At 37.0% G+C, this 20,894-nt stretch overlaps 1 protein-coding gene across 1 annotated transcript in view; it reads right to left on the bottom strand.

Moving 5' to 3' along the window:
* Nucleotides 1-20,894, bottom strand: part of CNTNAP2 (contactin associated protein 2) — a 2,768,972-nt gene that overhangs the window by 208,699 nt on the left and 2,539,379 nt on the right. The window contains exons 19-20 of the mRNA XM_007504517.3: nucleotides 14,626-14,856; nucleotides 6,147-6,280 (exon numbers count right to left, since the gene is read on the bottom strand). Coding sequence (XP_007504579.1) covers nucleotides 6,147-6,280; nucleotides 14,626-14,856 — 365 coding nt within the window. The remainder of the gene's footprint in view (nucleotides 1-6,146; nucleotides 6,281-14,625; nucleotides 14,857-20,894) is intronic.

Below are 20,894 nucleotides of genomic sequence, written 5' to 3'. Positions count from 1 at the left end.
ACCTGCAAATTCAGTTCTTCAGGAGCTATAGTATTACATGATTTATAGCCACAAAGCATCCTTGAAAGATGACTGATAGAATTTTGTTTCAGGAAGAAGAGTGTGGTCATTAAAAAGAATGAGTGATTAATTTCCTAAAGGCAATCCAAATTGCTCTTTTGAAAAGAGTTTAGAATTGATGATGATCTAACCTTGATCCGAATCTGACTAAATTTTTTTATAATGCATATAAACCATAAGGTATCATGGACAAATGAGGTAAATTTATTTGTACATTATTTCGCTGAAATTCTGATTACCAAGCAGACAAAATACTGTCATCCGCTAAAGTTCTAATATAATGATATCTTATGTTTGTAAAGAATGGGACCAAGATTCTTGAACAGAAGATGAACTCTAGCTGAAAAGTGTTTTGAGCTCTGGGCAGGGGTGTAGAAGAGTCAGCTCAAACTGGCACTCAAGAACCAATTATTAAATTTTCAATGTGAGCAATTAGACCTGAGAAATCTGTAAATGCTACTAATTAAGGGTTGATTTATTGCTTTATCAATTGCCTAGACTTAAGAAACTAATAAAGAAAATGTTAATAATATACATTAAACTTAAAAAAGAGTGTTGTGAGCAGTTTTCCCACTCCCATGATATTAAGTCTGTTTTCTGAGGCCTGGTTTAAAAGGTCAGTAAGTGTGGCAATTGCCACCAGAAGGTTAATTACCAGGTAATTTTTTTCCTTTTTTTTTGTTATAGCAACTCATAAAATTCACATACTAAATCACATTAGGCTTGTCTATGATCTTTCTTGGGAAGAGAATAAGATGCTCATGAAATCATGTATCTTTTGAGTTCTAAAGAAATTGTCACAAAAAAAATCATTCTTGTGTTCTAAAAACCAGCAGCTAGTGATATCTGACAAGTTTTTGAGTGAGGAAGAGCCGTTTCATGATTCTTCTCTATCTTATGATTCAGAAATTCCAGAACCTGAAATATCAATGGCTACCCTAACTTTTAACCTGGAATGCTTTTTAAAAAAAGGATATCTGCTTTTGTGTTTGAAGTTGGTTTAAATTTTGACAGTCAGTGTGCCTTAAGCTATTATCACTAATGCAGCCTTCAAGGCTATTTATGAATGATGACACTCGAGGGTTGTAATAAGGCTTCTTTACACTACCATCTGGTAATTCAGTATAGTCAGCTCTTGGTTATCTGAATGCAGATTATCCACTTTGTGGATTTGTCTGCCACAAATTTTTCATCCCAGGTCAGCATTCCCCAAGTGCTTAGTACACTAGCAGGCAGTATGTGCTCAGGAAAGGTAAACTAATTTAATAATAGCTTAAGTAAAATGTCGCAAGACAAACTTGCCTTAAAAGCTGCATATAAATTTATAAACATCACATAATGTATTCCAAAGGCCTTTCCCCAAAATGATTTGCATTCCATAATGATTTCAGATGATCTCATGTTTCTTATTATCCATACTCTTGCTCTCTGCCATTAGCATGAATTATTGAAAGTTGACTTATATTACTTTGAGATTATTTAAATATCTTTGCCAGTGTGTCCCTCTATAGCCAAGAGCTATTACAGTAAGTTGAAGATATGAATGTTTTGAAGATGAATTAGTGGGTATTACCAAGGGAAAAATATCATTTTATAATGGAACCATACAGTTGGATTTTGCAGCATCCAGCATTGGGGTGGGATAGGTTATTGGACTGAAAAGAAAATAAAAATAAGAAAATTCATGGATATTCACATAAAGATGAAAAGGAAAAACTGGTGTGGGGGAAACCAAAAGAAAGAGTACAAGGAATATAAGAGTATGAGTCTGATTTCTTTTTACCCCACGGTTAGCATACTCTTCTGTATCCCTTCCTTTATTCTTGTAGTTAATAGGAGGAAGGATTTTAAGAATAAAATGGGAAGATAGTACAATGAAATGGAAAGACTGGATTCAAAGAACTAGTAGTGATCTGGATTGAAAAGCTAATACTCAATTTAAGTAGGCTGTGATTTGCAAATTGATCTTAACATCACCATTCAGGATTGCCAATCTATGACATTTCTTGTTGCCAAGGCAGAGATATTTATTAGGGGCTTGTACAAAAGTACAAAATAGGTGGCATCAGAATAGAGGCTTCATGGAAGAGAAGGATTTCAACAGAGATGAAGAGGGAGTATGTTTCAGGCAAATGAGTTGGCTCTATTAGGAAACAGATTTTAACTTGGATTCAGAGAATATATTTGAAATCTACTTGGGGAGCTGTGTGACCTTAGACAAATCATTGAAACTCTATAAGGAGACAGACTAGATGACCTCTAAGGCTTATCTCTAGCACTAAATCTTATAACTGACTGATAATGCAAGGTGAGGAACAGTAATGCATAAGGCAAAATTAAGAAAAAGTGAACAATTCAGTTCCAATAGAATTTAGAATGTGTGGACAGAAGAAGGTGAGTTAGAACCATATTACAGAGGGACTTAACTGTCAGAGTAAGGAACCCATGTTTTTTCCTAAAGGCACTGGGGAGCCAATGATGGTTTGGGTACAGGGGGCTGATGTAAAAATTTTATATTTAAAAGATTGGTTTGGCAATTGTATGAAGGACAGATGAAAAGAAGAAAGGGATTGGAAAAAAAAAGGTAAGAGACTAACAGAAGTGAGAGTTGATAAGACCATACACTAGGGTAGAAGCAGCATTTGTGGAGAAATCCAGAAGTAGGGGTGGCCAAAAAGAGTCAAATGGGAAGAGCAGAAGGTTCTGGAGGATAAAAGTCAAGATGAGATCAAGGCATAAGTAGAGGAGTTAGCATTAGGAAGGAGGTGGCCCACCAGAGAGGACATGAAAAAAAGGCAGTTCTGACAAAGGGAGAGGAAGGAATTGACAATGGATGATCTCAATCATCTAATTAAGCAAAAGTAAAATATATCATCTCCTGAAAGGGCAGATATTTGAGGAGTTACAGATAGTCATTTGAGGGAAGAAGAAAAAGATTAGAATAATCACTGGGAGGACTGTGATTGAAAGGTAATACAAAAATGAATAAAAGGATTAGTATGCAGTGTGAGGGTCAGCTAGGTGGCATAGTGGATAGAACACTGGGTCTGGAGTCAGAAAGACTCATCTTTCTGAGTTCAAATCTGGTCTCAGACATTTACTAGCTATATGACTTTGGGCAAGTCACTTATCCTTATTTGCCTCAGTTTCCTCATCTATAAAATGAGCTGGAGAAAGAAACAACAAAACACTCTAGTATCTTTGCCTGTGAGATGGGCAATATGAGAGAAGTAAGTGGGTAATACAGTGGAGGCAGGAGAAAACCAGGTTCCAGTCAGCAATGGAAGGAAAGAATGCTCAAAGGAAGAGCTCAAAGGTGAAGAATAGTTTAAAAACAATAAACTATGATTATAGAAAATATAATAAAAAGGGGTAGTTTGGGTGGAGACTAGGGGCAAGGAAGGCTAAAGTATATCAGGATGAGAGTATGGGTGAGGAGGGAAAGACATTTACATGACAGAGCCATAAAGATATCTTGGGACCACCGAGGAAAAGCATCAAAAAAAGTGGGCCTGAACTTCTCCTTTGAAATCATTTGGCAAGGGCAATTTCAAGAGAACTATAGCCCTGTTAGGAGCCAACATTAGTTCCAAGAAAATAAGTCATTCTTCAAATGGACTTCAGCTGTCTGGCCAAACTCCTCAAACAAGCAACACCTGCAAGGCTTAGCCTATTTTAGGCAAAAGACCTTGAAGCTGTGTCTTCCTGGACACATGTGTGCTAAAACCAAAGACCCTTTGTATTTTGTGATGACTGAATCACAACTGTGCCCTATCCCCATCTCTTTGCTACCTCATAATTCACAATTGGCTAACGATGTCATAATGTCTATAATTGCTGATTGGCTTTCAATGATGTAATGCTTCTTTAGTTACTAGAGCAAAATCTTATATATATATATATATATTGGACCTGTATGCTTAATAAAGTGGAATACATGATCCTATTCATGACCTCCTTGATCCTGTCAGTTTCTCAACTAAGCAGACCCCTTCTCTCCCTTCTCTTCTAGAGCTGGTCTCTGGAGAGAACCAGCTCTTATCATTTACACAAATAACTACAACACAAGTTTAATGGAAAGACTTAAGGAAAGTGCTAGGAAAAATAGGAAGGTGTAGAAATAATCTTCTGCTGGTCAGAGGAAAATCAATGAAGAAATAGCATGGGAAAGTGGTTGGACCCTGAAGGGTTCAAAGTTCATCTGAAGGGATGGAAAAACTTTTACAAATGGTAGAGCAAGTCAGGGTCAATCCATTCAGAGAATGTGAGACATGTAAAACAAAAAGACATAAAAAGAAAGAATATGTTAAAGGTGGCAAATGCAATAAAATTAGAAAGGCTGGTTAGAGAAATATGGCAGAGGGCGTCAAATATCAGGATCAGGATTTTTTGATTTATTTGATAGGTAATACAGTTACTGATGATTTTTGAGAAGAGGAGGGCCATGACTCAGATAGTTCATCAGGAAGATTTCTCATAAAATCATGTGAAGGATGGATTAGAGGCAGCAGAGACCAAAGGCACAAAGAGAAGTAAGGAGACTATTAGAATAGTCTAGCCAAGATGATGAAGTCTTGAATTAATCCTTCCAAGAGTAGGAAGGCTCTCATGTAAACTCCATTGATGAGGAGGAATGTTGGTGGGGTGGGGATTGGATGGAATGCAGGGAAGCAGCTAGGGATGGTAAAGATTAGGACAGGATCTGAGACATCTACATAGATAGCTATCCCACCAAAAGAAAAAGAGAAATTGGAAGTGCAGGTTTGGGGAAAATAAATGTAATTCAATTAGTAAAAGAAATCTGAAAAAATTATAGGGTATTTAATCTTTCACTTATTCTTTTCCCCTTTAAAATGTAGTTTATAGATAAGAATGAATTTATCTAGTGTCTGGGAAGTATGTGTACACTGCAGTTAAAACTTTGGACTGATCCCAGAAAAAACTGTTAATGCTAGTGTCCACATCTGAGGGAGTATCCCTCCCTATAACACTTAACTGTCAAAAGAGGCATGTGGCTGATTAAATCATCCTTGCTATTGAGTTATGCCTTTGACACCCACCAGGCCCTTTAATAGAGAGGCAATAATACCCTCTGCCACTTTTCTGCATTCTGAACTTCCCATCGCAGCCAGCCTGAATCTAAATGAGAGCTGAAAGACTGCTGAACTCCTGCCAGATGACACCACACTCCACTGACAAGACAGTATCCCCCTGCTGTCCTTTCTCCTGACAGGTATCTATTTTGATCTCCTCCTAGAGAATACAATGACAGCTCCCATCCTTGATCTTTTGGCTTAGTTCCCAAGGAGACCTCCTCTTGTCATGTTTTATTCATGGCAAGTGCTGGTCCACTTCTTTCACTGTAGAAACTACTGGTGGGGTAGGGGCAATAAACAAAGCAGAAATGGAATGGAAGCTGCATGAGAGAATCACCACCTTCTTGTATTCTGGAGCCCTAAGTAGAATCTGAACCTTCCTAGGGTGGGGCTTTAAGACTAGGGTAGAGACAGAGAGTGAAAGAGAGAGAGGGAGAAGAAAGAAAGAAAGAAAGAAAGAAAGAAAGAAAGAAAGAAAGAAAGAAAGAAAGAAAGAAAGAAAGAAAGAAAGAAAGAAAGAAAGAAAGAAAGAAAGAAAGAAAGAAAGAAAGAAAGAAAGAAAGAGAGAAAGAAAGAAAGAGAGAAAGAAAGAAAGAATAAACAAAGACATTTGTATATGTATAGGAATAACAAAAAAGTGGGCAGCCAAATCAGAATAACCCATGATGGGATGCAGTATAAACTTCAGGAATCTGAGAGCATCTTCAAGAAAGAGGGTATGTTGAATAAAAATAGTGGACTGAAAGACAGCATTAAATCGGGAGAGCAAAAAACAAAAAAGCTTACAGCATTGTTCTTTCCCTTATTCTCCCACCCCAATAGCCTTTTTAACATTGACTTGGTTATTGCCCTTTCTGCAAGAATTATATATCTATAGTTTTACTAGTCATGAAATTTCAGGGGAAGAAATAATAGTGATAAAAATGTGTTGCCATATATAAAGACTGATATATATATATATATATATATATATGTATTTTTTTTTTTTACCTGGAGAATTATGTCCTTTTCATTACGGGTGATGTTAACACTGTGAGGCTGTCCATTTGCCATGTTTCGGTGGTCTACATCAATATTATATGGCTCTTTGGTGCCTCCCAGGTTGTACCGAACCTGTAAGTTTCCTGCATAAAAAAGTAGTGGAGAATCTTAGCAATTTCTTTGCTTTATGCCTCTAAGATACCCATTTTTTCCCTTTTATGTTTCTTTTAAGCCCTTCCCCATCTTATTCTGCATGAATAACATAGTGATTGTGAATCCTGATGAACTGGGCTGGAGTCATGCTAATTCTTGAGATCTTAGCTCTATGGTCAGGCAAGTGTGTTATTTGCAAACAAGGAACCATTACTGTCCATCAGTTTAATGTCAAAGCAGCAAATGGTGCAAATTATAAAAAATTGGGATTATTTCTAGAATTTATGAATGTAGCAGCATATAGCACTATGAAGAATGCTGCAGACTTCACCAAAAAGTATTGAAAATGAGAACGAAAGACAGGGTATAAGGGACACATTTATGCTGTAAGCAGAGTGGGGCATGTGGCACATAAAATAATTAAGAGTATACAATATCAATCAACATAATTTACAAAAGATAAATTCACGATCATTTTGGTGGCCTCTTAGAAACCATGAAAATGGGGATTTCTTTTATTCTATAGGATGCATCAATCCTCATGTAAATAATGAAAGTTTTGAGGGTTTCCCCCATTGCCTCTTCTATACTTGGTTGCTTTTCCTCTCTGTTCCTACCTCCCCTTTCTCATTTCTTTGTCTCTCTCCTTAGTTTCCAAAAAACAACCAGGGATAATCTACTAGTGATTTCTGTTTATCCAAATAATAGCCACAGATTTTGTTTCCTATTTGTTTATGATCTTTAAAGGTTATAAGATTTGGACCTGGAAGGAACTCAGAGGGAAATCTCATTTATTTTTTAAAAACCCTTACTACCATGTTAAAATCAATATATTGGTTCTAAGGTGGAGGAGCAGAAAGGTCTAGTCAATGGGGGTTATGTGACTTTCCAAGTATCATACTTCTATTACATGTCTGTGGTCAAATTTGAAACCAGGACCTCCTCCTGTCTCCAGGTCTGGTTCTTAATCAATTGAGCCATGTAGCTAATCCTCATTTTTTAGACTAGGAAACCAAAGCCCAGGATATTACTTTTCCAAGTCACAGAAGTAGGTAGTAAGTAGTTAAGGTGGGATTTTAATAAAGGTCTCTGGATTCTGTATTCAGTACATTTTCCTTTATAGTGGAAGATGGCACAGTGGAATGGAGAGCATGTACTATATTTAGAGTATATATATTTACATATACACAAAATCTGCTTCTAGTTTTAGTCCTAATTCTAGACTCTGCCTGGAGTATGGGACCTTTGGTAGGCCACTTAAATTTAGTACATTTAACAAATATTTATTAAGTGCTGCCTGTGTACAGAATATGGTCAGGGAGAGGCAAGGTTTATGTTAGACAATTAACCTCTCCAGGGCTTAGTGTCCTCATCCATAAATAAGACTTGTAAAGATCATTTGAGATCTTACATGAAAAGCTCTTTGTAACCAGAGTATCATAAAAATATGAATTCAGTTATTTTTTTATAATCATGTTCTTCATATCATTGATGTCTCTTCCAAATTCTGAAACTCAAAAATGGATCCAGGACTCTTGGGACCCTTTGGCCAGCTGTTGGATTCTACACCCATTTTTAACTTTGTTGTCCAATGATCATGTTTACTATATAGGTTATTTCTTTTTAAAAATTAATTAATTTATTTTAAAATATTTTTCCATGGTTACCAGATTCATATTCTCTCTCTCTCCTCTTCCCTCTCTCCTCCTAGAGCTGACAAGCAATTCTACTGGGTTATACATATTTCTTTTATAAGCAATTTAGTATTCTCCTTGCTTTTAAGCAATAGGATGCTACTGCTACATTGGAAAGCAGGTCTTACTGAAGGAAAAAAAAGCTGACTACATTTCCTGTTTTTCTTCAGTTATTGTTCCTAAAAATACCTTTTTGGGGTGCCTGTTCAATAATACTAGACTCTATTGATTGTGGCCTTATTTATGTTCAGCCTCCTGAATTTTCTTTATATTTTTCCTTTGGCTTTTCTTATACCCATTATTGCTATTTAGTCATCCAGTTGTGTCTGATTCAATACAACTTTATCTTTTCTCTAAAGTGTTTTCTCCTGCAAAAATACTGGCCCCATTTTTTACAGATGAGAAACTGAATGGTTAAGTAACTTGCCCAGGGTCACAGTAAGCATTTGAGACCAGATTTAAACTTAGATCTTCCTGATTCCAGCCTCCATGTTCCATTTTAGTGAGTATTCACTACAAAGGAATAGATTGAAACCTATCCGTTCCTGCTTAGGCTGCGAGTTTCATTTTTATGATTGTGGTGGGCCCAGTTTGTTGGGATACTTCCTCTAGGTCAGTGCTTTTAAAACAGAGTCAATGTATAGATTTCAGTTGTATTGATCTATGAATTTCAAGCCCATAAACTTGGATAGAAAGAATTCTATTTTATTTAAAAATATTTGGTTTCCTTGGCAATTCTATGTATTTTCTTTTATTAATTAAAAAAATTAAAAATGGCCCATAGGTTTTGTTGGACTGCCAAATGGGTCCATGACTCCCTGAAATGTTGGAAGTCCCTACCTGGATTTTTTCCCATTGGATGGATATTAAAGAAGCATGCAAGGGAGCCATTGGTTATCTCTTATTTTTGCTATGTAACCAGGTCATTATTTTTCCATTTTATGCCCTAAAGAATAGGTGATAAGAGTCTGGAACTCTGGTTTTCCTGGTAAAGAAAATTCCCAGGTAAGGAAAATTTTTCCATTAATATAATTCTGTTCTTTCTCTATAACTTAAAGTTTTAGAGAGTTGCCTAGCTATTGGGGGGGGGGGGGAGGTTAAATGACTTGATCAGAATAACTCAGCCAATTATTTGTTAGAGGCAAATTTGAACTCATTTCCTTCCCATGACAGCTTGTACACTGCTATAACAATGATGTCTCTCATGACTCAGAGAATGAATTCATTAAAAGAAATCATGAAGATTTTTTTGGACACCATGTAGACAAAACTAATTGACTTACCTGGTTGAGGATTTCATCTGGTCTGTTGGAATTGGGCAAACCCAGCCTTGATTTAATTTATTTTTGTTAAAGGAAAGCCTAACTTTTGGAATTTTTTAAAATGTGAAATTTAGGAAGCACAGATTATTTAGCAGGCTACATGCTAATTAGGATATCTACTACCAAGTTCTAGTTCATTGACCCAGCAATGAAAACCCCTACTTTTGGGAAATCTTAGCATCTCTCTTATCCTGAAAAGCCTTAGCCCTGGACTATTCCTTTCAGTTAGTGGCTTCATTCCTACTTACATGCTACTGAATGAAGCTAGGGAAAATTAGTGTGCTGACTAAATCAATTTCAAATTTACATCATGGAATCTCAACTGTGCTCTCACTGCAGCAAGGCAATCTTTTTATGCCTCCTGAATTGATTCACTTTTCTACTCACCACAAAGGATTTAAAAAACTTTCTATCCCTCCTCAACCTCACTTAGCTCTCCTCCACTACCCTCTCAACAGACAATCTTGTCTCATAGTTGATTTAAAAAAATTGAGGCCATTGCCATTTACAAAGAGCTCCCTTTTCTCCCCTGCTTCTCAGCTCGCATCTCATATAAGCCTTCTCTGGCTCGGAGCTCTTCTCATTATCAAAGCAAACTTGCAAATGTGCACTACTTGCACAAATGATCCTATTCCATTTCATCCCCAGTTGTCCCTATTACTTCCATGATCAAACATAAAATCATGTTCTTATATGTGTTATAACCTGCCCACCCCACCCTCATCTTTCGAATATTCCTATACATGTCTCTGATCTAGTGATGTTTGTATCTCTGATCTAAAGACACTGATATGCACCTAGCTAATAATAATAATAATATTTTCACAGTGAGAACAGAGAACAGCTGTTCTCTAATGTCAAACTCTGGGCATTTTGTCTTGCTGATTCCCATTCCTAGAATTCCTTCCCTCCTTATTTCTACCTCTTGGCTTCCTTCAAATTCAACTAAAATTCCATCTTCTACTGGAAGGCTTTGCTATTCTCACCTTATTTTTTTTTTAATCCTTCCCTTCCATCTTAGAATCAACACTCTGTCGAACAGTAAGGATGAGCAATGAGGGTTAAGTGACTTGCCTAGGGTCACTCAGCTCTGAAGTGACTGAGGACTGTTGCCTCTTAATTATAGTGTCTTCCCTCTTCTTGTAATCTTCACTTTATCCTGGACATAACTTGTTTGTACATAATTATTTCTATATTACTTTCTCCATTTGACTATGAGCTCCTTGAAAGCAAAGACTTTTGATTTTTCATTGTATTCTCAGTGCTTAGCACAGTGCCTGGAACTTAGAAGGTACTTAATGAATTTTTATTGACTGTTGTTGATATGGGGTAATGGGAATTCATATTTATGTCAACGTCTAGATGCTTTTACTCTTAAACTCTCCTTTTTATATATACTTCCATACTTTCATAACTGTAGTAAAATTGGTGTTAGGTTTATTTTATTCATTTTTATGAATTTCTTTTTCTCTAAAATTTTACATTTTTATTGCTTTATCCTTTAAAAATGACAGAAATAACTTGTTCTGAGGGAGACATGAGAATTAAGAAGCTGCAATATGGTGAATGGCTCGAAATGGTTATTCAAATATACTTAGGTAATAAATTCCAAATGACATATTTAAAATACTTCCTATAAAGAAAAGAGGATATCAGTGATAGTGAGATGGGTATTAATGTTTAACCATTAAAATATGATATGATTAAAAAAAGAGATACTTCATTGATCTCGCATTCATCTCCCATGTGAATTAAAACAATTATAAACTATTTCTCTCTTAGTGGCCATAGTAAATTATGTGTTGAATGAATGTGTTCTTTTCTCTTAGTCACCATCATCATTAATACACATTTAAGGAATATAACTGATTTTTCTAGTGCACTGTGTAAGACCTAAAAGTCAGGACTGTAGCTTGAGTAGGGGGAAAGGGACTTTCTCTCTGAGCACCAAAACTCAGATGATACAACAATTTAAAAGAATAATTTGAAAATATTGTGCAATCAAGAGACCTATAATCTAGACTGGAAGATTTAACACATATATAATAAGATGAACAACAGTGGAAGATAGCTGGGGTTGAGCACTGTGCAATATTGACAAACATTCACAGAAGGGTGTGCTGGACCAGTAAGAGGTGGGCTGCACCTTTGAATTTGAGGCTGGACATTGAAGGAAAAATTGGAATGAAATAAGCAAAAGGAATGATAAAAGACATTCTGAGAAGGAGAAAGAATGTAAACAAAACACTGGAAGCAGCTGGGTGATGCCCTGAATATAGAAAGCCAGGCTTGGAGTTAGGAAGTTGTTGTTTAGTTGTTTTCAGTTGTATTAGACTCTTTATGACCCCATTGGGGGTTTTCTTGGCAAAGATACGGAAATGGTTTGCCATTTCCTTCTCCAGTTCATTTCACAGATGTAGAAACTGAGGCAGACAGAGTTAAGTAATTTCCCTAGGGTGGCCCAACTAGTAAGTGTCTGATGTCAGATTTGAACTCAGGAAGAGGAGTCTTTCGGACTCCAGTTCTGACATTCTATCCAATGTGCCACCTAGTTGCTCTGAAATAAAACCCAATCTCAGATACTTACTAGTTATGTGATCCTGGATAATCGACTTAATCTCTTTTTGCCTTAGTTTCCTTATCTGTAAAATGACAATAAGAGTACCTGCCTCCTAGAAGTGTGAAGATAAAATGTGATAATAATTATTAAATGTTTAGCATAGTGCCTGGCATAAAATAAACACCATGAAAATATTAATTATTATTATTATTATTAGCTAGGTGCATATTATAATGGAGACATATTGAATGCACCAGTTTGGCCTCAAACAAATGTTTTCACATACAGGAATGGCAGAAAGTAAGGTGAGAAAAGCATCTAAGAGACAAATATGGAAAGTCTTGAATGTCAGTTTATCCCATAGGTCCTGGGGAGCCACTTAAGGGTTTTGAATGGGCACAAATAATGCAGAGCAGTGTCTTAGGGAGATGAATCTGACAGAGAGATGCGGGATAGATTAGAAATAGGGGAAAAGAGATTATTACAGTAGGACTAGCGTATTGGCAGAATGAATGAAAACAAAGGGATAGGTGTAAAATATTTCACAAAAGAAGAACCTCCAGGACTTGGTGAATGATTAGATTGGATTAGTGAAGGGAGGAGAGGGAGAAGGGGGAGACCAGTGGTAGAGGGATGGAGACCAAGGTGATTCCAAGGTTCTTTTACCTTTGTCACTGGAAGAATAAAAGCAGGACTGAAAGAAATAGGTTTATCTGGAGGGAGGGGAAGCTAGTTTGAGCAGGATACTCTTCAGTGGAGTTTTATTAAGGTTGAATTTGAGGTAGAGATGGGTCATTCAGGTAGACATCCATATTTCTTCCAGTGACTTGTTTTTCCCCTTGCACAAATTCACAGACTTTGACTGTTGCAGCTAAAACAATAAAAATGCAGCTGGGATAATGGGGAAGTAAGAAGTACCTCACAGGGCTGTTGTGAAGATTGAAAGAGATAAAAATTTTTTAAAAAATGCTTGGCACATAGTGGGCACTACTATATAAATGCTTAGTTTGATATATCGATAATTGGCTGGAAAAGGAGAAGTTTCTTTCTGGAGCCCTCCACTTTAAATAAAACTTTGGTAAAAATCCTAGCAATTAAAAGTGAAAAATAGGTATTTTAAAGGAATATCACTAATGGTGGCAAATAATTTGAAACTGATTTTAAGCAATCTTAAATTTTAGATCTGCGTGTGTGTGTGTGTGTGTGTGTGTGTGTGATAGTGATGATAACTCAGCAATAACACTAAAAATGTGTACTTGGTACTGGATTTGTGTCCCAGGCAGTTAGACTCTGGGGAAACCAAAAGTGCAAAAGTGAGTTGGTTCCTTGTTGTTAAGCTTCTTTTTTTTTTTGTGATAAATTCCTTTTAAACTGTAACATTAAATTATAGTCATTTTAAAAATGATTAGCATAACATATAGTGCCCACCAGGATCACTAGAAGAAAACCCAAATTGAAAATGGCAATCATATGTACATTTTTTTTTTTGGTGGGGTGATTTGGTGATTCTAGTATGTTTGTGGATGCTTGTTTTATTATTAAAGTAATACCTTACTTTCCCCTCTACACTTACTGAATTCCTACCCATTTTTGAAAGCCTCATTCAAATGCTATTTTTCCCTTGAGGAATTTAGATAATATTTTAGTGTACCATCATAAAGACCACATAATTTTTACCATCACAATTAATTATCAAAGCAGCTGAATAGTGGATAGAACACTGGGCTAGAAGACCTGAGTTCAGATTCAACCTCAGTTACTTATGAATGTATATATAAATATATATATTTTTATATATAACCCTGGGCAAGTCCCTTAACATGTGTTTTCCTTAATTTCATCATCTATAAAATATGGATAATAACAGTACCTCACAGGACTGTTGTGAAGATCTAAAGGAATAATATTTTTTTAAAAGTAATGACACATAGTGGGCACTACTATATAAATGATATAGTGTATGAGAGTCTACCATGAAGCCACAAAGGCCTGAGTTCAAATCTGAAAATTGACTGTGAAATCATGGGCAAACCACCTAATTAACCTCATAGCACTCTAGGCAACTCTTTAATTTCCAATTCGCATTGGGAGAGAGAGTTTCCTTGCTGGGGAATCCCTTATGACAATGAAATAACAGATTCAGTCATCATCCCTGACCCTTAGTTGAGTTATTTAGAAAGCTTTCCAGGTCCTGTGCTAAGTGCTGGAGATACAGAAAAAGGCAGAAACTATATCTATTCATTCCAGACCATAAGATCATGAAGCAAAGCCATGTCATCGAAGCTCCATATCCTAGCGCCATGTTTAGTACACAATAACCATCTAATCAATGCTTATTGGGTGGGATTGAATTTGTCCCTGCTTAGAGCTTTATGGCTCAGTCAGGGTATCTGAGTCTGAAGTGGGGACCCCCTGGTACCTCACTGCTGATAAGAGTTCTGAAAAGTAGCTTGAATTGGACAAAACATGAAGGAAATGGTGTTCCCTGCATAGTAGATCTTTAAGTTCAAGCAGATTCCCTTAATTCCAAACTCTAATTAATGTTAGTTCTCAAATTTATCCAGTTTTGGGGTGTTAGCATCAGCTGTCCCTCTGCTACTTGACCCTACCCTGTCTGGCCTTGAGCTTACACAGATTGTGCTCCTCCTTAGAGACTCTCCTCCTCTTCCCAGGCAAGCATGACCCTCCCTATTTTCTGAGAATTTTTGAAACTTCTAGCACCAGTGAATGATGACCCAGAGAACTGTGGAAATCCTTACCAGATGACTTAACAAGAACTGCTACAAAGTCTGGAGTATGAGAGCTGACATAGAGGAGGATGCAGGGAGCCTTGGTGGTGCTGAAGCTAAAACTGAGCTCTTCCTTGGCCAGGTCTGGTGTCAGGTTCTGGGAGTCAACAGAGTTCCCACTTCGACTAGCGCCATCTTTGGTTCCTGGTGCCTGGAAGTTATACCGTAGCCACATCCCCTCTTCGAAAAAAGCTCCAACATCTGGGAAATGTTAAAAACAAGAAAAGCAGAAATATGAAAAAAAAAGAGAAATTCATAAGAAACTATCATTCTATTGGACACTTCCTACTGAGCAGAACAGACTTAATGGCTTGTTATGATGCTGGGGTTCCTTTTTTTAATTCATGTCCCCTCACTCCAGGGACAGACAGTGAACAAGGGCAGGTGAAATGAGGGTTTCTAGGGTGATGGAAATGGATATTAGATATAATGTTCCATAAAATTATTGCTCAATGAAACATTGATATTGATGCTCCCTGTTGTATTCAGGGATCAACAGCAAGATGCTGATTTTTAAAACTAAAATTAACAGCACTAATTTTGTACAAATACTGCCATTGGTCAACCCTGGTGATTAGTCATAAAGGAAAATAAAGCTTGGATAATAAAACAGCCTGCAATTTTTATCAATACATTTGCAGAAATGTGCTTTAAAATTTAAGGATCATAAATCAGATGAGAGAAAAAAATTCCAGTACAATGCTCAGAACAGATTATAAGTTAAAGAAAAACATTTCAAATGCAGAGATATTATGAAGTACCCTTTCTTGGAATGGCAACAAACTGTCCTGGAGGCTCTAGCTCTATCAACCCTGAATTGCTTTTTATTTTGGGCTGGTTCTGGCTATGAAAGCAGTGAGCTCTAAACCTAACCTCACATAGTCAAACTCTCCAGGGGTAGGCCTTTCCAGAACATAATTGCAGAGGAAACTACTGACAAGATCTGAATCTAACATCTATGAGAAAGTTGGAGCTGAGGGCCAGAAGGAGCAGTCTCTGAAATATTTCTAATTAAACTCAGCCCTAGTTTCTATAGTATCCTGACACTATATTACCTCCTACAGTTTAATCGGTATTTAGAATCATACAGTATTAGAGCTAGGAAGGAAGAGATCACCAGACTCGTGGCCATCTCTAAGTCTTATTCTCTACTTGATGAAATTGAATTTCAGTGTTTTCACAAGTTTGGAGGGCAATGCTGTTTTCTTCCCCTCATGCTCATCAATGTTCTAAAATGAAGATGTCTGAAGATTCAGATAAATCAGATCAGGCATTAGATTTACTGTCCAGACTTCATCATCATTGCTTCAGTCTCTTCTTTATTGAAATTCATGGCAAAACCCCATAAAAGTCCTTCCATTTGGAGATTTCTAGGAAGGGTCTTACTTTTCTTGTAAAAGGGGTAGAGGATCTTTTCTTATTAAGGGGTCCCTTCAAAGTGAAGACACTTAATAAACTGCCATAGGCAAAAAATAAACTTCAAAATAGAAGCCAAATAGAAGCACTTTACTAATCTACTTTTTGAACTAAGAATAGGTGACCTTTACTATTAATTAATATTAATTCACTTCATATGACATTTTAAGATTTACAAAGTATTTTTTTTCACCACCATGTAAGACGGGTAATGGAAGTATGATTATTCCCATTTTATAGAGATGAGCAAATGGAGAAATTGAGTGGCTTGTCCATGGCCAATAAATTTAAGCATTAATTTTTAAAATCTCATATTTCAGTTCTATATTGTGGTCAGCTTAAGGGAGTAAGGCAGAAAAGATATAAAGACAGAAAGGGGCAGAGAGAAGCAGCAAGCAATAGAAAGGGAGGGATATATTCATATAGAAACAAATAGAGGAAGACAAGGAAAAGAGAGAAATGATCGTTTAAGAAAACTACCTGTCTTAATATCAGTTCTAAGTCAGAAGATTTGGCAAGGGCGAAGCAGTTCAGTTTCATACAGCTAGGACGCGTCTGAGGTCAGATCTGAACCCAGGTCTTCCTGACTGCAGGTCTGGTATCTCTGTGGATAGAGATATCCACTCTATCCACTATATGTTGGTGCCTTGACCATGCCCTATTGACAATCTTTTGCTAAGCAATGTGTTCTTTAAGAATGCTGCCACTAAAGATGTTCAAAATCAGAATGCATTTTTCAACTAGGCAAAAGTAGGGATACTGTATCTTGGTAACTGAGAAGGTCAAAGGATGGATCTATGTTTAAAGGCTGGTGATGAAAGTTAACAGCCAGAGGCTGACAATTTTCTAAAATCCCAGAGACAGAACCAAAGACAAACTTCATATCTTTTGACTAACACACTGCAGTTCTTTTGAAAAACTTCGAATTCCCTCCTTTAAACTGCCATCCTATTTGTGAGCTTGCTAAATTCTGATTTATTCCTATAACCCTAATCCTGATTCATTTTTCTACCTATGCCATAAAAACCCCTATAAGAAAAGCTTCTCATTTGAAACATTGTAAAAAAAAAAGGCTTCTCATCTGATACATCTTGGGAGTTTGATAAAGGTTATATGGCTAATTGTGAGGATAATTTAATTAGGAAGCCAATGGGAGACAGAGGAAAGCATCCTTAAAAGTCAGAGGACCTACCTGGGTTTTATTGGCTCTATCACTTATTGTGTGACCTCGGGCAAGCCCCTTAACCTCCTTGTGATTCATTTTCCTCATCTATAAAATGAGAAGGTTGGACTAGATGATCTCTAATATCACTTCCAACTTTAGATCTCTATTTACGGATTAGAAGGTAGACATGGGCACACAGTGGTGAGAATTGAGCTAGATACTAATCCCAAGACACCATGAGCCTTGAAAAACTTTTGGCCTTGGGGCAAAAGTGTTCTCAGCTATAGTGTGACTTGAGCCCTCAGATCCATAGTAATAACATACACCTCACAGAAAGGAATAGGGTCTGAGAGAAAGTGGGAAGTCTGGTTATGTGTCCCATATTATGAGTTTATTATTTAGACTTGTAGTCATTCCAGAGCAGGTGAGCAGAAAAAAATTTTAGAACAATAGAAAAAAAAGAGAGTGGGGAAAATGCCAAACAATGCCACTGAGATCACTTTTTCACGTTTTAGGATCCTTGTTAAAAAGCTTGGTGGATTTCTGTTGGCTTTGTAGGAGCAGAGAGACCACATTTAGAAGTGTTATGCTGAAATCACATCATAAAGCAATTGTTAAAGCACGGGCCTCACATAGCTGTAAATAATTCAAAATCTATAGTGAAAGATTTAAAGGTGTCATTCGATCACTTCAGAACTATTTCAGATAAAGTCAAATTCTAGGACTGTAATAATCTTTAGGAGAATAGTACATTCATACTAACTGAATAATGATTAAAGTAGCATTAATTTATAAAGCTCAAAGTAACTCAGCCCCATACTTCCTTAGATGACCTTGAGTGAATGCCACAGAGGTATTGGAGTGGTGCTTTTCAGGGAGGACTAATAACACAACACTCAGTAAAAACAATCAGGTTCCAGTCTCTGATTGCTTGAGGGAAAGAGGAAACACAAAATACTGGCTCTAGCTTCCCTGAGACACAACAGGGCAAGATCTTTCTTAAATTAGGTCAGGTTTCATAAAACTTTCTTAATGCCCAGTATGTGATTTCTAGTCACAAAAACCATAAAGCTGTTGCCATCCTTGAGAGGTCATCTAGTCATTATTGCCTTAGACAGACTCATCAACTTAGAGCTACAGGGCACCATAGATGCCACCGAGTCCAACCCCATCATTGGACAGATGGACCTCTTGCTTCTAGTCACATGCATGAGTTGTCAGAGAGAGGTTTCAGTCAGATCTTCTGACTCTATGGAATCACATCCTTGACTCTTCAGGATTTTCCCAATGGTAAAGACACAGATAAAAGCTTTCTTACTTCTTATCTGCTTCTTAGGTCACAAAATCTCTTTCCAGGCTACAAACTCTTCTGATCCTCCATAACTATGAGAGATGGGAAGGGCAGACATTGACAGGATCATAGACTAAGAGTTAGAAGGAATCGTTGGGGTCATCTCAGCCAAACTCCTTATTTTACAGATGAAGAATCTGAGACCCAGGGAGGTGAAATGATTTATCTAAGGTCGAATTGGAAGAAAGTGGAAGAATCTAGGTCTTCTGAGACGAGTTCTCTTTCTACTGCCTTCTATCCTCTGCCTTATCTCACTTTAGTCTTTTACAACAATGCCAAGTTCTTGTGTTTGGATGAGAAAACCTAAGTGTGTGAACTGAACTGAATTGAAGGAAGACTTTTCTGAATGGTTGTCTCTAATCTGCCTTTTGAACTTCAATATATTTTCTCTCTAGAGAAAACTAGGGTGGTGCACTGGATAGAGTGCTTGGCCTAGAGTCAGGAAGACTCATCTTCCTGAGTTCAGATCTGGTCTCAGACACTTATTAGCTGCATGACCCTAGACAAATCACATAACTCTATTGCATCAGTTTCCTCACCTGTATAATGAGATGGAGAAGAAAATGGCAAACCACTCCAGTACCATTGCTAAATATACACAAAATGGGGCCATGAAGAGTTGAATATGCTCCCAAATGATGGAACAACAAATACCTTCCCCATACCTCCTTTCCTCTCTCTACATTTCAGACAAATTGGTTTTCTCTTTGTTCTTCACACATGACCTTCTATCTCTTATCTCTGTGCCTTTGGAATGATTAGTGTGCATGGAATGCTTTCCTGCTACTTCTGCCTCAAAGAATCCCTTAATACTATTAAGATTTACTTGAAATATAAGGAGACCTTCTTTATTCCTTTATCTGCTAGTGCTCTCCTTCCTTAACTAGTCTACAGTTAAATACTTTATTCTGCATGTTATAGTAATAATCTATTGCTATTGTTTAGTCATTTCAGTTATGTCTGACTCTTTGTGACTCATTTGAGGTTTTCTTGGCAAAGATACTGGAATGATTTGCCATTTCCCTTTTCTTGATCAATTTACAGATTAAGAAACTGAGATAAACAGGGCTAAGTGACTTGCCCTGGTTCACACAGCTAATAAGTACCTGAGACCAGATTTTAAGAAGATGAGTCTTCCTGATTCATTTTTGTCTTTGTATCCCTAGTACTCAAGAGTTCTTGGTACCTATTTGGCACACAGTAAATACTCGATTGATTACAACTCCACTAGCCTATCTTGTTTTGAGGATTTCACCATTTCTTTCTTTTTCTATCAGTTTTGAAATGGTATTTTACTTTAAAAAATACATTATTTGGGGGCAGCTGGGTAGCTAAGTGGATTGAGAGCCAGGCCTAGAGACTGGGAGTCCTAGGTTCAGATCTGGCCTCCAACACTTCCCAACTGTGTGACCCTGGGCAAGTCATTTAACCCCCACTGCCTAGCCCTTACCACTCTTCTGCCTTGGAACCAATACACAGTATTGATTCCAAGATGGAAGATAAGGGTTTAAAAAAATATATATTATCTCCATTTACACATGGGAAAACTGAAACTTATACATAGTAATTTTGTGAGTTGCCAAGGTTCAGAAAACACATAAGTGGCATGGCTGAGGCTAGACCTCAGGTGTTCTGACTGCCAGCCTTGTGCCTTCTTCTATACTGTGTCTACTCCCAGAAAGAAATTTTGAGGCAATCAATTTTAAATGTATAACATGCTCTGAAAAATATTTCTTATTCCTAACCTTACCCCACAAGAGTCTTGGATGCTTGAATTCTTCTTAACTTACTCCCAGCTACTGTTTGTTAACATTTTTTCTTTTTCTATAATGAACTTGATCACTCACAAACATGAATATTTCATCAACTCTGGCCATCAACATCTTATCTATGCCACCCCAGGCAAGTCAGTTAATCCCCATTGCCTGGCCCTTACCACCCTTCTGCTTGGGAACCAATACACAGTACTGATTCCAAGATAGAAGGTAAAGGTTTAAAACAAAAACAAAAACAAACATGAACATTTCAGTGTACAAAGAACAAAAATGTGAATGTTATATAAAAGTATGATCTTCTCCCTCTTGGAGACCTCATCAATTCCCCGCGAGTTTGATGATCATTTCTATGCAATTAACATAAATCTATCTACCTCAGGCTCTCTTTGAACTTCCTACTGAAGTTTCAAACTGTCAGTCCCAGAGTTATTTCCAACTTGACATATTGGAGGCAGAAGTTCTAAAAGAGAACTTCTTTGTTATCCCTTCAGGTTAATCACCTTTCTAAATGTTTCCCTTTTTGTCTAAAAGC

This window comes from Monodelphis domestica, chromosome 5 (assembly GCF_027887165.1).
Source record: "Monodelphis domestica isolate mMonDom1 chromosome 5, mMonDom1.pri, whole genome shotgun sequence".
Lineage (NCBI taxonomy): Eukaryota > Metazoa > Chordata > Mammalia > Didelphimorphia > Didelphidae > Monodelphis > Monodelphis domestica.
The sequence above is the reverse complement of the archived record's forward strand: the minus strand, read 5'-3'. Positions and strand labels throughout refer to the sequence as shown.